A 19,756-nucleotide genomic window follows, 5' to 3' on the forward strand; every position below is an offset into this window, starting at 1 on the left:
TCACCTGATGAAGGCAACAGAACCACATCATCCGCAAAAATCAGAGATGAGATTCTGAGGCCACCAAAGCGAAAGCCCTCCGCCACTGGGCTGCACCTAGAAATCCTGTCCATAAAAATTATGAACAGAACCGGAGACAAAGGGCAGCCCTGGCGGAGCCCATCACCCACCGGGAACGAGTCCGACTTATTGCCGGCAATGCGAACCAAGCTCTTGCAACGGTTGTATAGGGATCGAATGATTTCCAATTTTTAAAAATGAAATTAATTTTAAAAATTTCATTTTTCTAAAATGAAAGTTTCGTTTTTCAAGCTTTTTTTCTTTTATAAATATTTTTAGATGCACTAATATTTGTATTATTTTGAATGATCACGTTGCCATGGAATAGTAGACTTATGGACTACTATTGTACATAGTGGGGTTAAACAGAGGGGTATTGGTGTGAATGAGCTTTCTAGTCCTACAAAGCTTCAGGCCAAACTTTAATGCTTCAGCAAACACTAGCTATTCTAACAATGTGCTCTGCTTTTTTCTTATGTATACACACACGCCATTTGCATTATAGGATATGGATTTGGTTTCCTCTGTCTTCTGGTGAGGAGGACAGACAGACAGACAGCAGTAATAGAGACAAACTGAAAGACAGCTCCGTCTGAGCTAGCGTGGCATTATTACACATAAATGGGAAACTGTAATTTAGGCTGCAGTAGCTGCATGAGTTGTTGATCTCATCTCACTGGTCACGTTTGGGTATGCTTGACCTGGTTCTAAGTGTGTGTGTGTGTGTGTGTGTGTGTGTGTGTGTGTCAGTTCATGACATGCCAGGCTGATTAAGGTCTCTCTCACTTCCAATCTCTTAGTCTATCCTTGTCTCTATCCCAGCCAATGCCATATTGGATTTTGCCTGCATGCCAGACCATAGTGAATCCCCCATCCCCACACGCACGCACGCACGCATGCATGCATGCATGCGTGCGTGCGTGCGTGCATACTCACAGACGCACAGAATGTGTGTTTAACCAGTTGAGAGCAAACTGCTAGATTAGATGGCATTGACACATTCTGGATCAGCTGTCATGTGTACACAGAACCTCTGACAGTGCTGAGGATTGTACTAGTATTTTCACTGCACAGACAGAATGGTACATGCCAGTTATCCCAATTGTTAGGAAGTCCAAGTGAGTCTTAAAGCTTTTAAGAATAATTAGGAATCCCACATATGAGGTCACCTCTTATGTTATTTTTCTTCTCTTGTGTAGTTCTCTTAACCAAATGTGTCATTTCTTGAAACCAACTATACTTTATTGGGAAGGTTTAGTCTGCTCAGCCTTCCCAAAAAGGACAAGAATCCACTGCTGTGATGACAAGGAGAGAAGAGTTGAAACTGAAGACTGATTCCTCCCTTGGTCTCGTACTGAGCTACTATATCATAGTATTTATATGATGAAGTAGCTACGTGGTACACATGCATGTGTCCTGTGCTACATGGCTAAAAAGATAAAATTCTAAACAACAGTTGAAGAGAACTCATTTAATATTTAAGTGACACATAAATATTAGACTTTGTTATTTATTGAGGATAATGGTCTACTAATAAAAGTCAAAGTATGCAGACATTTAGGATTACCAGTTAATTTGAAGGTGAAATCCGATGCAGGTTTTGATTTAAAGTGGTGCTCCCCATTATGTTTTTCTCCACAAATATTTAATACATGGTCATGGTTTCACAGCCAGCAGGATTTTTTTGTCCAGGCCTTAGAATGTTTGCATCATGTCTTTGACATCTAAGCAGTAATGACAAATTTCTGACCAAAACTCGTTGCATTTAATGCAGTTTTTTAGCGCTTAATTTGTCAGTAGCTGAAGAAATGTAATGTCATGTCCACAGCCTGGGCCTCCTATTTCACTCTGTCTGTGAGAGATGAGTGTGTGTTCTGCCAGTGTTTCACAGATTATAGTGTTTTGCAGGATTATGTGCTGTCAGCAGCACATGCCATACAGTGCAATCTGTCCAGTTAAGAAGATCCCATAAATTCGTTTTTTTAAGTGCTCGAGTAAGCCCACCTCAGTCTGTAATCCCAGTCCCAGCCATTGCTCATATAAAGGCTAATCACAGAATTAAGTGCCGTCCTGAATGCGGACACATCTCTCACACACACAGACCAAACCATACTGCACTTTGACTGGTGTTATATGAAATTAACAGTAGATGTATAAGTATAACGATACGAGAAATGTTTGTGTCTGCCAGTCTGTCTGTCTCTTTGTTCATTTATGTGTTTAGGAATGCAGTATTTCTATCTAGCTTATAATTAGTTTTGGATCAGGTGACCCTGATTCTGCTCTAGGCTCAGGCTGCCCTTGTTTTACTCTGATTTGTTTATGCCATGATTACATGTTATTAACTTGTCTACACCCGCCTATAGTTTGAGTTTTGTCCTGTTAGCTGTTCTTCATCTCTCCGTTTTGTCTTTTGTTTCTTTTCACCCCTTGAAGTGGTGGTGGCCAATGACAGCCCTGCTTGTTTCTGCTGGATTACTCTTCTTGTTTAAAAGGAAGTTGTTCTTCCCCTTGCTTGTTTGCTCAAAGAAGATTGTAGAATAGCATCCATATCTTCTATTTTAAATTCTGTTGAATAGAAGAAGCTACTAAATTCATAATAAAACTACAGACAAGGAAATCTAGGCCCATGTTGCTGCTATTCGGTCTATGTACTGTCCCCCATTCTTTTCGCTATCCTTTTTATATGGGAGGGCAATAGAGCAGAATGCTTCCATTCTTCCTGACATGGGATGTTGACAACACAGTCTTTCCTTTTTTCTTTTCTCCCCGTCTTTTATTTGGCCAGCAGCTGACAGATATTTCGGGCAGTGGGGCAAATGGTGATGGAGGATTGAAGGATAGAGGGAGGAGGGGGCAAATAGTCTACGAATGAGGGTCATAGAAATCTATTCATGACATTGCAGAGGGTGGGGAGTGAGAGAGAAAAGGGGGAATAACACTGAGACATGAATAGTGTAAATGCGACAGAGAATCATTAACCAGAGAGAGGACAGTTACCCACAGAGAATGAATGAGAGCAATAAAGAGCTCCATGCGCTCGCTGCTGGCTGAGCTCCAACTGGGAGTTCATTATGTATTGAGCCGCACGAGTGCACGTGATCAGTCCAAGTATGGCTCCTCGCCCAGTCGTACTGAAAAAAATGGATACATACTGGTTTATAAACTGGTTTGATACTGTAAAGATCATATCCTCTGAGGATCATCATAATATCATCATCATATTATCATATTAAACTACTTTCACTGTGTCATACCCAAAAACAGTCAGCGGAGGGGTGGATCACAGACATCATCACAAATATATTTAAAAAGAAGTGAATAGTTTCCCACAACCAGTGATCACTATATTTGTATTGAACAGTGGTCAAACAGGAAGAATTAGAGAGCTGGTTTACTGAGTAGAATAAATTAAAGTGACAAAGTAAAGTAGGAGTCATGCAGGCGATCTACTAAAGTGTGCCAGTTTCTGAACAGCAGCACAATTTAGCAGGTTGCTGACAGCGCAAGTAGTCGAGCTGCAACATGCACGCAGCTTGGTAGTTGTAATCTGACCAAAATATTATAAAATTTCTATGTGAACATGACAATCAACATGCATTAGATGTATGTTCACCCTGTGAGGCTCACTGATGTGTTTAACAGTTTAAGTCAACAGTAGAACTCTGCAGCTTAAATTTGGTTTGATGATGTGATATTTGATCATTTGTTGATATGTTGAAGCTGGACAGTACAGACACTGATTAATGAAGTAACACCTTTTCTCATTATTTATGGTCATTTCTTTTTGTTTAAATAGAAGACTGTTTAACTTAAATGTCAAACTCATTGGGGTTTTATACAAATGACATATATGTGTCAAAGGCTGAATAAAGCCTGTAGGAGGTTAATTAATGATGTCAGGTCACAGACATGTAGGCAAATTATTGAGCTTCTATTTTCCACCAATAAATGGAGCCATTAGGATGTGGGGAACTCCGGGTTTCTGGACATGAATATTTTATGAAGGGTCACTTTGCTCCATTCATTTGCACTCGGTCTGACTGTATTGTTCCCCTTCTATCTGTCACACACAGTGGGGTTAGATTAACTGATGATTATAAAGTGTCCACAGGTGTGAATGTTAGTGTGAATAATTCTGTCTTTCTGTGTTAGCGATTTTGTTTTCTTTTTCCTTTCAACAAATCATCTGAAGTTGATGGTAACGGATGGCCGACCAAAGTTAAATTGATTCAGTCCCACAGGACTGTGCTGGCATTAATTACATTAGCAACTCATTAATCAAATTCAAACTGCCCTCCAGCCTCTGGGTCAACCTGACATCTCACAGGGTCTACTGTAAGGCTGTCAGGCCAACAAGCAGGCAGCTAGCCAATCTGTGTTTGTTTGATATAATGTGTGTGTGTTCCTGTCTAGCTATCTTTGTGAGGACCGAAATCTGCATTCTGCTATACTTGTGAGAACCAACAGTCACTTGTGAGGACACACTCACCGGTCCTCACAAATTTGAAGGCCTTTTTGAGGCTCAAAATGTGGTTTTAGTGTCAGTGTGTGGCTGGGGATTTTGGAAGTGTGGATCGCTTGTTTAGTGAGACTTCTGTCTCTTAAGTTGATTAGGTTACTTCTGTTTAAGAAGCCAGGCAGCCTGTTATGAAAGTCTTATCAGTATTTGCTGGATTAAGTGTCACAGTTTAACTCAGATCTTGATTCCTCTGCATGTTGAAGTTACACTGTAACTCCCACATGTGTAAATCCGCACATCACCACTGTTTGTTTTTTGGGGGCGTTGGAGATGGGGTCTGTATTAGTGATGGGATTTCCGGCTCTTTTTAGAGAGCCGGCTCTTTCGGCTCCCAACAGGCTCTTCAGGTTGTTTTGTTGCTTTAATTAATTTATTATCAAAAACAATATAAAATTATGCACAAAAGGAATTACTAATGTAAAAAAAAACCTGTGGTTTTAATTTTATATGTTTATATATAAATATATGCGGTGGCTCCTGGAGACAAAACACGTACAAACTCCAAAACACATTTCTAGCATGAACTGAACTTCAAAACAGAGCTGCCTAGATCACTTAAATTACACAATTGAAAGCATGTGTATTGTTTGTGTATTTATACACAAGCACTCATATATAGTCAAATAATTTAAAAAACTGTTTATTTACCTGTTACTACCACACACCAAATCCAGTTGTTGGTACTTCCTGGCTTGTGTAGCCTCTAGGTAACAAAAGCTCAACACTGCCCCCTAGCATCCTGGAGCACTTCTGTTGTGTTTTTACGTGTTTTGGAGTTTGTACGTGTTTTGTCTCTAGGGGCCACCGTAAATATACTCTTATTTATTCACTCCACATAAAATGTTATAAATAAATCATATTATACAAACCCAACTATTTACATTTCAACTTTTAAACAAATTTAAAGTGAAACAACACAAAACACTGCAAACCACAACACAATTAAATATAAATAAAAATATGAAAACAAAAAGAAGATGCACATCCTCTGTCATATGGACCTGCATGAATAAACTTTCTGAATCCTTTATCATCTGCAACTGAAAATAGTTGTGGATGATTACTATACCTTTCTAATGTGACCTTGTTGTCCCTGGCTCTCTTTCTCTCTCTTTCCCTCCCGCTCTGTGCGGAGTGAAGCGGGGAAAACAGTGCGAGATAGGGTGAGAGAAAGGGGGGAAAAAACAAACCCACGGCTCCCAATAAGGAGTCGGCTCGCGTCGTTCACTTCAAAGAGTCGGCTCTAAGAGCCGTTTTGTTTGCAACTGACACATCAGTAGTCTGTATGAAGTAGGTATTTAATAAAATGAACATGTAACGCTACATGTATGAAGACTAATTTACAGCTACTCTAAATATCTGTTAGATTGAACACTATCTTTGAAGCTGGATTTAATAAATCAGTTTTTGGGACAAGTTTAGCACCATCTTGTGGCAGTACAGAATGTGACACCAGTGGGTTTGGTTGGTTGCTGCTTATTGACTTACATTATTTTATGTTAGCTAAGTGACAGAAATGATAACTTAGTGGAAAACAAGTTGGTCACTTCTCCACTGTCTTTGGCTGCACCAATGAGTTTTTTTGTTAAAACCAAGAATATACTGTTCAAGTTCACTCTCTGTCTCAAGTAGTAAGTTGTTTTTCGTTGCTGGCTAGCTGCACTGAAATGTAGAAATCCAGCTGTCACCCCTAATGTGAGTGTTTGTAGAGGACTTTGTGAATGAGGACAGTTTGAGGAGTGCTTGAGGTGCACCGGTGGTTCACTGGACCGACAAGATCAGGTCAGACATTTGTTTCCTCCTCAGGTCAGGTGGACAGACGGAGTGGTGTAATCAGCTGGTGTCAACAAGATGTGATGAGCACTATTTTATGTAGTAAAATCTAAACAGTTTACAACGTAAAAGGAGCCAGATATTAATAATAAGTAATGACTAAATGCAGGGGGGTCTTTGCTTGTGTAAGGCTTGTGCCTTTCCTGTGGCGCTCCTACAATACAAATGTAATGAGGTCAACTGCAAAAATAACTGATTTACTAAAGCTATACACGAGAGGCACAGTGTCAGTTTTGCGACTCACATGTTTTGCATGGATGTGTATTTTTTTTTTTTTTTTTTTTTTTATGTGGACATCCCGTTTTGGGTTGTCTAGACCAGCAGTCCACAAACTTTTTTGCGCCACGGACCGGTTTATGCCCGACAATATTTTCATGGACCGGCCTTTAAGGTGTCGTGGATAAATACAACAAAATAAAACCAGTACCGGTACCAAAAAAAAGATTTATTCATAACACACGTGAAAAGACCCAGGAAAACCGAGGTAACGATAAAAACGATAACAAAATAACGCTGAAAACCGATAAAAACCCTGAAAACCACACATTTCACACCTGAACCTAAACTCTCACGGCCCGGTACCAAACGACTCTCGGGACGGTACCGGTCCGAGGCCCGGGGGTTGGGGACCGCTGGTCTAGACCACAATACTAAACTTTGCTGATATCCTCTCCTCAGAAACTACATCAAGTAAAAAGACCACCACCCTTCTAATTACTGCACCTCCTGAGCTAAAGTGGCCCTTATTGAAAATCGTATTGTTTTCTTCTTCAGCCTCTTGTTATTTATTTTATCTTCCATTTTGTCCTCATACACAAACACCTGTAAAACCTCCTCTTACACTGTATTAATTTTCTTAGGACATCACTGGCTCCCTCGCTCTCCCCTGCATGTGTTCACTTTCGAGCCACTTGCTTTCGCTGCAGGTGATTATTGAAGTGAACTAACTGCATCTTTGTACATAAAGTGGAAAACTGTTAGATCACTCAAAGAACTTTCCATTCTCATGGGCCCATTATGGGATAATACTGATACTAAATCCTGAGTTGCCCCGTGTGTGTGTGTGTGTGTGTGTGTGTGTGTGTGTGTGTGTGTGTGTGTGTGTGTGTGTGTCAGATAAAAGTGCTATGGTATGGATAAATACACTGTATGCATGTTGGAGTCTAATTGGGTGAATGATACTTTTAGTAGAAAGTGTTACTCTTCTTCATTGTCCTCCAGGGTCAAATGACCTGGATACACCTGCAATGTATTAAGTCTGGCGTATCAGACTTCTCACAGCAGAGCAGTGTGTGTGGCACCACACTGCATTCATATCTGTCTGATCCTCTGAGAAATGAGGTTTCTCTCAAACTTTTGAATGCACCTGCAGTTGTTAACCAGGTGTGTGGCCAACAGATTAACACTGAACATTCCCTCTGCTTTGGCCTAGTTATTAATCGTTAATTTTTCATTTCCGGTGCTCTATTTTTTTCTGGCACTTTCTCCAGTCACACACTGCTTTCTGCACAAAGTTATTTATGAAGACACTGATGTTTAAGCTGCATCACTGCCTTCATAAAACAGTGGGCTATTGGCCTTTGTCACTTAAGTGAAATCTGTGGGGTTTTGTGATTCAAACTGGGGGAGAAATAATTAAAATATCTAATTAAATAATTAAAAATCTTATATATGTCCTTGTGGTTGTGGAGCTGAAACGGATATTAGAGTTTCTCCACTGCGTGCCCATTATGTAGGCTCTGCGTTATCCATGTTTGATTCATAAACCAAAAAATGCGATACTCATTCAATACTAAGAATGACTTTTGGATTACACATTAATTTGCAACAGTATAAATATGACGCACAACTTTAACAAGATTATAGTATTAAACAGTTGATCACAATTATTAATCATGATTAATATCAGCCAACACACAGTTAACATTAGCCCTTTACGTATTAGAAATTACCCAATAGTGACGTGACACAAGGGTAGGAGCTAGCAGCTATGGCTAATAAAATAATAATGGCGCTAGGAAGCAAACTTTATCAGGACTGGCCATTTGTAACTGTAGTAAACAGTTAATGAAACAGGAAAACATCATTATTTGTGTCTACAAAGTCTTATGTTTCTTCTAAATTTCCAGATTTAAGCTGAGAAAAGTCTACCAGCAGCTAGATAGAATAAAACTGAATAGGGCTTTATTGTCATTTTAAATGAACAGTGACATTGTGGGTGCTCCACACCAACTGTGGGAATAAAATATAAATCGTATTGACAGTAGGAATAAATAACAAACAGCAGAAATATGTATACAAACAAGGAGTCTGGAGGTGTGGGATCTGATTGACCTGAGGCGCTGATCAGAGGGCAGCAGGTCAAACAACACCACCGCCTCAAACACTGTGATGGCCCCTTGAAATATATAGCAATGAAATATGCAGCCAGATCAGCAGAAGCACAGCACTACCTCAGACAACCTAAAAATGTTGTTTTGGTTCTTTTGTTCCTTTGTATTACATCAAAGAATCTTTAAACATCTGACACATATGTATTTTCCCCACACTAGATGAAACAACAACAACAATAGTGTCACTGACGTTATTTTTTGTATAGATTTGTCACATTTTTAATACCCATGGTGTGCCCCTTTGCTAAATTATTTTTTTGTCTCAGTTTTTAGTATCACATCTTGAAATGGTCTGTAGCACAAACATTCATTCATTATGCAACCATTTTTCCATGTAATCATTATGAAAAAGGCCGTTAACTACAATAAAGAGAAATGAAAAATATACAGAGAATCACCTTACAAACCCCAGAGACACACCTACTGAGTGCCAGACACCTGCCTGATCACCTACCTCAGAATTCTGTACAAAAGTGAGTTTGCAACTTCTTAGTTCACCTTCTGTTATGCAAAGGAGCTGCTGTCAGTGAAATCCTGCAGTTGAAGTTAAAGGGAACTTCTCTGCATGGGATTGCTGTAGCTCAGGTGTAGTAGGTCATAAACTAATTGGAAAGTTGGTGGTTTGATACCTGGCTGTTCCAGTCATGGTAACACCAAATTGCCCTCCGATGCATCTGTCAGAGTATCAGCGTGTGCAAATGTTAAAACGAAAGCACTTACTTACTAACCCTAACCGTACCCAGCAAGTGCCTTTTCTAACCATTCGCTGTGTGAATGAGGACAAGTTGCATAAGTGCTTTGAGTGCCCAGGTAGAGTAGAAAAGTGCTACTTATGAACCAGTCCGTTTACCATCTGCAGATACTGTTTACTGGCTTTGAAAGTGATGGTGCAGCTGCTTTGATGGGCTGAAACTTGAAACACAGGCGGGTGTTGATTTCAGTAAATGGATGAGCCACCACCTCCCCTGTCTGTATATTTGCAGATGGGCAGACAATGCTGATGGTGCTCCACTGGAAAGCACAAGTCTGGCTTCAAAGCATGCTGTTTTCTTAGGAAGTGTAAGATTTATTCATTCTTTCTTTAAGCTGATGCCATTTTTCTGTTGCACTCAGCATGATGCCATGATGGAGAGAAAAGGGTAAAAAACAAAACTAGCTTATGTACTGTTCTTGAGACAAAAACACATTTGGTATGACCACACCTCTAGATGTTTTCCCACCATTGCCAAGCATGGACGGTGTATTTGTGCTCGTCTGTCTGTCTGTATGCATGTCTCAGTGTGAAAACAATACACAGTAGCTGATGGACCTAGCTACATGGCTGATTTATTTAAAAAAAAAAAAAAGCCAATGCACAAGTGCCTAAATACCCATATGTCCATCTTTTATACTGTTTATTGTAAAAATGACAGAGAGACCACTGCCAGCACTCTTGGCACACACTTAGAGAGGACGAGAGGTCAGGGCTGGCAACAATGTATCACAACCTTAGAAACAATGTTAATGGGGTGAGATTTGTAGCATTCATAAATAAAAAACATGTTTTTCAGTGTCATGAGCAGACCTTTTAAACTTGAAGCTTTATGATATCCAGTGTTTTTTTTTAAAAATGGTCCAGGAAAAGTAGACTGGTCTTGGAGACTGGAATCTGTTGGTCAGGTTGAAGTTTGGGAATTTACAAATGAAAAACCAGAATTGCTCTTCTGGAAATGTTTGACTTAACCCTTCACTCAGGTCCTGGATCTCAATGTGTGAAGTGCGTAGTTATACTGTAGCTGGGCTTCAGTAGTGCCTCACACCTTGGTCAGTGTTCAGAATGGGTTTCCTGTCAGGAACTGTGACATTTGGCTTTGATTAGGACTCAACAGTTCTAACCCAGACTTTTCTTCCCAACCTGCAAACCAAAAACGCAGTCACACAAACCTCTTCCTTCTCCTCTCTGCCTTCCTCTGAGATAAAGCCTAATTCACCAGCACCCTAAGGGGACCCGTTGTCTATTCCTGACTGCCCTCACTTTATATTTTGAACCGAGTTTATTGAGTTTACATCCGGTCAGAAGAAATTTAAGTTAGATGTAGAGGTTCAGTAAGTTTGACTGTTTGTATTTTGATTACAACCCTTTTTATTTGTGTGCGACTGAATAAAATAACAAGTTATCACCAACAGTGTAAATGGCCCCATTCAAGCTCATAATTAGTTTGCTATATTTGGATTTGATGTGCTATTTCTGCCTCCACCTCCAACAAGTCAGAACACAGACAGGTTAGAGAGGGGGTTATTTCTGCTGGGTCTTGTGGGATTCACCATACAAAGTAATCACGTAGGAAAAGCTTCATATTCATTTCGGTCAAATTATGGATGAAACAAGCATACAGTCTGTAGTTTGGGTTGCTGCAGTTCCCTCCTACAGCCAACCCCAGAATTACACATTGAAATGTTTGAGGGTCTGCAGGCCTGAATGGTGTAAGATACTTTGACACTGACACATTACAGAGGGCCAGTCAACAGATTTGCAACTGATCTGTCCCACGTCATGTGTCTTCTGTTGCAGTGCGGCTGGAGGAGAAATTTTCAATCAGTGTGTGTCAGACCAAGAGGATGAGGCCTTCAGTGAGGAAGATGTGAAGAGGCTCATGAGACAGATCCTGGAGGGAGTGGCCTTCCTCCACCAGAACAATGTAGTTCATCTTGACCTAAAGGTTTGTGGACGCACTCGTGACTCTCCACCGTCTCCTTTACTTTGTGTCACTTGTGTAGTTGATACATTTTCAATCTTGTAAACGAATCCCTGATACATTCTTTGTGTAAACATCACCATGACACAAAAAGTCTATATGAGTCTAACAACAAGTGAACTTCTATCTCACGTGGAGGCAGAGGGAAACATCTGTATTTTGAATGACATCTGCCCCAGTGAAATCAGTTTAAAGCACAAATTGAGTATTTCCTGTGTGAAAGTGATGGGCAACATTTGCACAGGCTAAGGTTTGCCTGGGTTATCCCACAACACAGTTCAAACACATAATTATTAGGTAATATAACTGTGCATGTGATAGGAAGTGCTTGAAGTGCTACTCAGTTCTCACTCTGTAGTAAAATGCTTTGAAGGTCAGCCAGTGGACTCCATGAAACACACACAAGTTAACACAGTTTAAAAAGCTGTCTAACGATAACACGTGTGCTGTCCTGTCAGCCTCAGAACATCCTGCTGACGAGCACTTCTCCTCTGGGTGACATTAAGATTGTGGACTTTGGTCTGTCCAGGATGGTCAGCAGCCACCAAGAACTAAGAGAGATTATGGGAACCCCAGAGTATGTTGGTGAGTTGTTGCTCAGCCTTGCTGCTACCACCTTACAAGAATCGAACACTGGGGTGATTCTAAACAACAACTGTCTGTTCGTCTTCACAGCTCCTGAGATTCTGAATTATGAGCCAATAAGCACAGCAACAGACATGTGGTAAGGAAAGTCCTATAGTGGTATACTGAGATAAATTTCATGTGGAACAAAAGGTTTTGAAAACTTGTATTTGATGAATTTTGCTAATTACCTATCGCAGCAGTCACACACAAACAGACATCTCAATACAATTTCCTCAGCTTTCTTTCCAGTATGAGCTTCATTTGAGTAGAACTTTTAACTTTGTTGCCCCCTACTGGCAGTATGGGTGATTTTCAGGCAATGTGCTTGTCTTCAGCAGTCTTAAAATACATATAAATATTAGGGGTGCAACGATACACAAAATTCACGGTTCGGTTCGGTTCGATACTTTGGTGTCACGGTTCGATATTTTTTCGATACAAAAAAAATATTCATGCCTTTTTAATTTGTCATTTATTAAATTTTCACGGCACATCTCTGTGCGTTCATCATTTGTTTGAAGCCAGCTCACCTCCTGCAACCACTTTTCCGAGAATACGTGCTTCTTTTGTGGTTCGGACTCCTTCTGACATTTCTTTGGAGGTGGAGGAACACCAAAGTAATTGCTTAAAGGAGCTTCTTCGACATCTTTAAGAGTTCTAAACAAATGTCTGTCCTCCTCCTGAAAATCTTATGTATGCAAACACACGTTGCAACTTCTTATCTTGTGCGTGTTTTTTATTTTGACAGCGAATGCGCACCTGCGGACCACTTATGTGCAGCCCTGGTTATTTAGCTCGTCATATTGCAGCCACAGAAATATTTTGTCCATGAAACCATAAAGCTGCACTTTCTTTTTGCCTTATAGTCTGATTTGTCATAACTTCTCAGTTTTGTGGTAAGCTTTTCTTTGGCTGTCACTTCTTCACCCTGACCTGTCTTATTTGGCTCAGCAGAACTAAAATATATATCCTGCTGCTTTTACACACGGACTCACATAAGCTCAGCGATTCTCTGCGCGATCAACCTCTCACATGTTTAAGCTGCGGGAGATTTCACTTGTCATGTTTGCATAGTAAGCTAACGATTAATAAGACGATGTCAGAGGAATTGGTGCACAAATTATCATCACTCACAGATCAGTGCTGTCGCTCTCTATACACAGTTCGCACGATTGCAAAGTGAAAGCAAAAAACAAGCGCAAATTCAAACGGGATTTCAATATGTCACATATTGACAGTGGCTCACCGATGCCAATGACATAATTACCCAGCTACATTTCTGAAAGAATGCAAAAGCATTGACATATATTTTTCCTTCCTACAATAGCCCGACGGGCAGGGCAGAGATAGATTTTGGTAGCCCGACTGGAAAAATCGCTAGCCCCAGGACGTCAGGCTAGCGATATTGCAAGCCCTGTATCTGATTGAGGAATCACTCATCTTTGGAAAAGAGAGTTTATTACAGAGAAATGTCTCTTTCCAAAATAAAAGCTATACTATCCGCTTCTTCTGGGCTATATTCTCAGCAGCATATTAAACATATCAGGTCCCCATAAGGAGAATCCTGTGCTAACAGCTGTCTAAATGACTCGGGTAAAGTTTGTAGCATGCATGCTTGTTGTTTTTGTCTGCTTCCACTTGTCTTTGCACTAGGATGATGTCGGAGTAAATGTTCAGTCATATTCTTGTGTTCCCACTAGTGCTGTCAGCGTTAATCTCGTTGAAATGACGTTAACGCCACAACACGGCAAATCTCTGTTAACGAGCTACCGCGGATCGCCCTGAGCGTGGGGCTGGACGGCCAACACGTTAACGAGCTAACTGCGCTAACACACTAGCTCCCACCCATGTAATTGAGCATTGCGTGGCACATCCAACATACTGTTTTACTTTAGTCCATGACTCGCTTACCTTCAGGGTCATACGTCACATGAAAACCAAAATAATTCCAAACGCCAGATCTGAATGAGGGTGGGGGAGGTCCATGTTGCAAGGAGAGCTTAACTTCTGTCTCGCTAGCTCGCCCTGCGCTCAGTGAATCTGCACTCGACTGCTCTGCCTAGGCTGCACTGTCGAGCGCAGATCCACTGAGCGCTCAACACAGACAGCATCGTCAGAAGGAAAGTTGATAAAATAAATTAAAAATGTTGTATTGTTCGATACATATGCGTACCGAACCGAAAGCACCGTATCGAACGGTTCAATATCGATACGAATATCGTTGCACCCCTAATAAATATGTTCATCACAAAAAACATCAGAATCTTTTACAAAGTCTCAAAAGGCTTGAATCATACAAACACTGAGACACACACATCAGTGTTTGTGAATGCCGTCCATCAGTTTTTGCTGCTTATCTGCATGTACGTCGTATCGTTGGACTGTTAACTACGAGAGTACCAACAAAACTGAAGCCGAGATCCCAGACATGAACTTTGATTGTTCACCTTTCTAGCTTTGTTGTCATAGAAACAGTATTCCTTGTTTTAAGTGTTGCGTTTGATCGCACTCGAAGCCTGAATATTTTGCTTTGTGTGTTTAGGAGTGTTGGTGTGCTGGCATATGTGATGCTCACAGGAATCTCTCCATTCCTGGGCGAAGACAAGCAGGAGACGTTTCTCAACATTTCCCAGCTCAGTGTGAGCTACAGTGATGAGGAGCTTCAGCAGCTGGACCCAGCTGCTCTGTCCTTCATCCAAATGCTGCTCCGCAAACACCCACAGTCAGTCACAGAAACAACACAGTTCACTCTAATGTGGCCTCAGAATGTGGTATCATTTTTGCCTTTGTGTATTTCTCTTATCTTTGGAGCTTAATCAGCATTTTTTATAACATTTGACCTGCTATGACCAGTTTAAGATAAATGGCTGACTGCCGCTGAAACAGAGTATGACATGTCTTGATGCACGCTCAATCATCCAGGTAAGTAAATCTCCAAAAGTTGATTCTGTTCATCTGGACGTAGCGTTTGTTGGAGAAATGTTTCGTCACTCATCCAGGTGACGTCTTCAGTCTCAGCTGACTGCAGGTTTCAATCTTATAAACAGCACATTTGCATAATGACTGAAACCAGCCCACTGAAGGAACAATGGGCTGGGAGGTCAGTTCCTTAATCATAATTATGCAAATTCTCATGACCATTGATCAAAGCCCACTGATCAATGGCCATGAGTACCATTCACAGAGTTGGGGAATGGCTGCAATCACAGCATTGTAAGATGGTGACAGATGCACCCTTAGGCCCCCTCCTCCATTCAGAGATGGTCTTTCCCTTTTCACGTAAATGGCCTCCTTGACTCCGCGCTCAAACCAGCGTTCCTCCCTTTTCAGGATGTTACATCCTCATCCTTGAAAGAGTGTCCACTGGCCTGTAGGTGTAAACAGACTGCAGAGTCCTGGCCTGACGAGGTGGCTCTTCTGTGTTGTGCCATCCGCTTCACCAGAGGTTGTTTGGTTTACCTGATGTATAAATCCTGGCACTTAACAGCGTAAACAACAATACTCTGTTTGTGTCGGGGGACCCGATCTTTAGGGGTGGACCTTTTTCTTTTTTTTTTCCCAGTCATTATGCAAATGTCCTGTTTATAATATTTGGGGAAACCTGCAGTCAGCTGAGACTGAAGAAGTCACCTGGATGAGTGACGAAACATTTCTCCCACAAAACGCTACGTCCAGATGAACAGAATCAACTTTTGGAGAGTATGACATGGATAACTGTTTCACGTGTGGGTCTGTGTTTGTATCCAGGGAGCGGGCCACAGCCGAGCACTGTCTCACACATCCGTGGCTTCAGCCCACTGAGCCTCAGGACAACCAGACAGTGGAGGAGATCCTCTCTGTGGAGGAAGAGCCCAGCTCCACCAGCAGCTCCACCAGCAGTCCCGAACCTCCCACAAGTACAAGCTCAGCTGAGGAAGAGGATGCAGGGGAAGTTCATGGCCCGCTGACAGAGGAGCTGATAGTCATGGCAGCCTACACCCTGGGTCAGTGCCGTCAGTCCTCCGCCTCCAGCGTGGAGGAGGCGGCCCTGACTGCTGAGCAGAAAGCCATTTCCAAACGCTTCAAGTTCGAGGAGCCCTTCAGTGCTCTGCAGGAAGTCCCTGGAGAGTTCATCTACTGACCCATTACACGCACCAGCAATCTCACCGAGGACAACTTAGTGCTGTCACATTACCACACAAACCCTCTTAAATATATACTGTAAGTATATAATCAGATACTGTTGCACAGTCAGTCTCTTATTTCAACTGTTGGAACTTTTTAAGAACCTGCAAAGCCAACTTCACTTTACCCTCCTCCTCCTCAACACCACCTAAAGTAACTACTGTAGCTTGATGTTGCATTTTATTTGGTTTGCTGTTGTAATGACTGACAGAGTGTAGCGGCAGCATGACACACTGTTTGCTCCCATTTGATACCAAAAGAGAGACCTCCGCCTCAGTGTGTTTGAGCAGAATTCACATTCTGGGAATAGGAGCTGTAAAAGCTGTCAAAGACCAGCACAGATACGTACACGCAGACCTGTACACAAACGTTTCCAACACTGATTCAAACTGAAAGTTCATTTTTGGCTTAAGATGACAGAACACCGATTGCCACGCCTGTTTTGTAGTTCTGGATCACAAACAGTGGGCATAAACACGAGAGACTGTCATATGAGAAAAAGCTACAGAACAGCTTTTTTATTGTTATTTAGTTAAATGCAATTTAAAGAACTGCTTGCATAATAAAGGAAAGATATAAAATGCTGGTGCTATGCTTCTAAATTATTTCTAAATGCAGCCATTATTGTTCCTGCTCTCTTATTAATATGACTAATAAAAGTCCTTGTACGCTTGCAGCTGGCTCTCTAGAAGTAATGCAGTGTAGTTTATATATCTGGATTCAAACAGAGTTTCCGTGTGAGCCATCAGACAAGAAGCATCTGAAGACACGTGCTGTGGTCCTTCCTCTTAGGCCCCCTGTGAGCCAATGGGGTTTGAGTATGAGTGCCACTGTATGACTCTGCAAGCTTTATTTATTTCACCTTAGCTCTCAGATAAAGATTACTCAAACATATGATCTCTGGTTTCTATTTCCGCTCATTTTATTAATATTTAAGATTTTTAATTTGATGCCAGCAAAATATTTCAGAAAAGTTGGAGCATGCAGAGTGACTGACAGGAAATGTGTTGCACCCTCAGAGCAGCCTGGACTCATGACCTCAGCAGGAGGGTGGTGGCTAAATAAAGCACACACATAAGCGATGTGCAGTTGCCAACGATCAAATCTCTGTTGGCATGTTTGCATTTCACTGAGCCTCCTGTGTGTATTTGTATTTAGTGCCATGCGCAGAGAACGATGGCCTCACTTCTTGCTGTTTTTCATGGTTATTATCAGCAGTAGTAGTATTTCTGTATAATGTTACAAATATTACTGAGATTTTTTTCAAAAATTTGTGTTAGTGTAAAACAATATGATTTAAAGACCCACGTCACATAGAAAACCTTCCTTTTAGAAAACAGACTGGTCTCCTCAGGGTTCAGTCCTTCCTGATGTGGACACGGATCATTTCCAGCTTGGACATGGAAGCGATGAACTCTCCAGGCTTCAATTGGGTCTGTCCTGTGAAATTCTAAGCTAAACAGATTTGTACATGAATGTGCTGTGCTGTAAATAAACACTACAAAAGTGCTGAAAGTTGTCTTGTTTACTGATTAAACCAATAAGTGTTCTGTGGAGAGTGCTCTGTAGTTTTTGCACTGTATTTTAAAAGCTTGTGGAAATGCAAAGATCCAGATAAAATGCTCTGTACTCCAAATTCAATGTTATTTACACAGCACCAAATCACAACAACAGTCGCCTCAAAGCGCTTCATATTGTAAGGTAGACCCTACAATAATACATACAGGGAAAAACCCAACAATCTCATGACCCCCTATGAGCAGCACTTTGGCAACAGTGGGAAGGAAAAACTCCCTTTTAACAGGAAGAAACCTCCAGCAGAACCAGGCTCAGGGAGGGGCGGGGCCATCTGCTGTGACCTGTTGGGGTGAGAGAAGGAAGACAGGAAGACATGCTGTGGAAGAGAGACAGAGATTAATAACAAGTATGATTCAGCACAGACAGGTGAGTGAACAAGAAATACTCGTGCATCATGGGAATGCACTGAGTCAGAAGATAATCCAGCCAATCAGAGCATAGACTGTACTGCATGTACAAGACAAAAGAGACAGCATTATACTCGCCCAGTTAGAAGTGGGTGTGTGGCCCACAACTGTAGCTGTGACTGTCACGGGTCCACTTTCTATTGGCCAGATGTTTATTGTTTTGTGACACTGGAGCAAATGTCTGATTGGCAGCGGCTTTGTTTTTCAGCATAATGATCCCAAATAGTAAAAGCATACTTGGATTAAAACGCACACACAATGAAAGACAGCGAGCCATGGTGAGGCCTCCCCACAGCCCAGAACTCAACACTGTTGAAGCAGGGTGCTATTTGTCAGCAAAAACAGAAGCACGCATGTGTGTCATGAATTATGTGCAGTAATGTTCAAATGTGTATAAACTGTTGAATGACTGTAGCCGTTTGCAAACAATCCTACTTCTCCCATCATCTTGATGCAGAATTCTCATTTTCATGTCTTGAGCTGGAGCATTTCCCCCAACGGCCACAAGATGGAAGCAGAAGTCTCTATTTGACATGGTCCATATATTGTGGCAGGTAAGATTAAAAACGTATTTTTACCTGTAATGATAATCTCATTTTAATTGTATATATTTTTCTATTACTACCAAATTTCATGAGCATGGGTTTTGTTTATAGTGGAATTGTCTTTATTTAAATCTGAAAATTCAAGGACAGTTCCACATAAACTAAAATACTAAAAATGCAAGCGTCACTTGCATTCCCCCTTAAATCTTTTTTTGTCTACTTCCTTTAGGGATCTAAATCATCTGCCGCCATCTCAGCCTATCCCCAGCATCCTCCTCTGTCACACCAACCTTCTGCATGTCCTCCTTCATTGCATTCATGAATCTTTTACATTCATGGTGTTCCTCTTTTGCTCCTGCCTGGCAGCTCCATACTCCTCTCCACCGTTCCTCATCTGCACATGTCCAAACCATCTCAGCCTTGCCTGCTCTGACACACTCCGACATATTTCTGATCTATTTGTTTCTAATCCCGTCCGTCCCGGACACTCCCAGTAAAAATCTTTATACCTGCAGCTCAGCCTCACGTGTCACGTCATAGCAGGTGTCACTATCATCGCATAACCCTTTCTTTCACTCTTTCTGCCATCCTTTTGTCACATATCACCCCCCATCTCCACCCACTCCACCCTGAACTCTGCATAACATCCATCCTTCTTCAGCTTCCACATGTTCAGAGTTAATGTATAAATGTTGGTTTTATAGTGTCACCAGTTCAGCAGCTCTATATGGTGTCAGGCACGGAGCCGCTAATTAAAGCTGACACCAATTACCCTGCAACACACACACACACACACACACACACACACACACACACACACACACACACACACACACACACACACACACACACACACACAGAGTGTGTTCTCAGCTGGTCCCAGTGTTAGCAG

General features: G+C 41.4%; 1 protein-coding gene across 1 annotated transcript in view; it reads left to right on the plus strand.

The window, feature by feature from the left end:
• The window catches only part of stk17a (serine/threonine kinase 17a), a 39,488-nt gene extending 21,639 nt beyond the window's left edge, over nucleotides 1–17,849 (plus strand). Inside the window, exons 3-7 of the mRNA XM_082547608.1 lie at nucleotides 11,360–11,507; nucleotides 12,002–12,128; nucleotides 12,219–12,267; nucleotides 14,713–14,892; nucleotides 15,918–17,849. Of these exons, the coding sequence (XP_082403734.1) occupies nucleotides 11,360–11,507; nucleotides 12,002–12,128; nucleotides 12,219–12,267; nucleotides 14,713–14,892; nucleotides 15,918–16,290 (877 nt within the window). The 3' untranslated portion in view covers nucleotides 16,291–17,849. The remainder of the gene's footprint in view (nucleotides 1–11,359; nucleotides 11,508–12,001; nucleotides 12,129–12,218; nucleotides 12,268–14,712; nucleotides 14,893–15,917) is intronic.
• Nucleotides 17,850–19,756: the final 1,907 nt, after the last annotated feature.

This window comes from Aulonocara stuartgranti, assembly GCF_965226115.1.
Source record: "Aulonocara stuartgranti genome assembly, chromosome: 9".
In the NCBI taxonomy this organism is placed as follows: Eukaryota; Metazoa; Chordata; class Actinopteri; order Cichliformes; family Cichlidae; genus Aulonocara; species Aulonocara stuartgranti.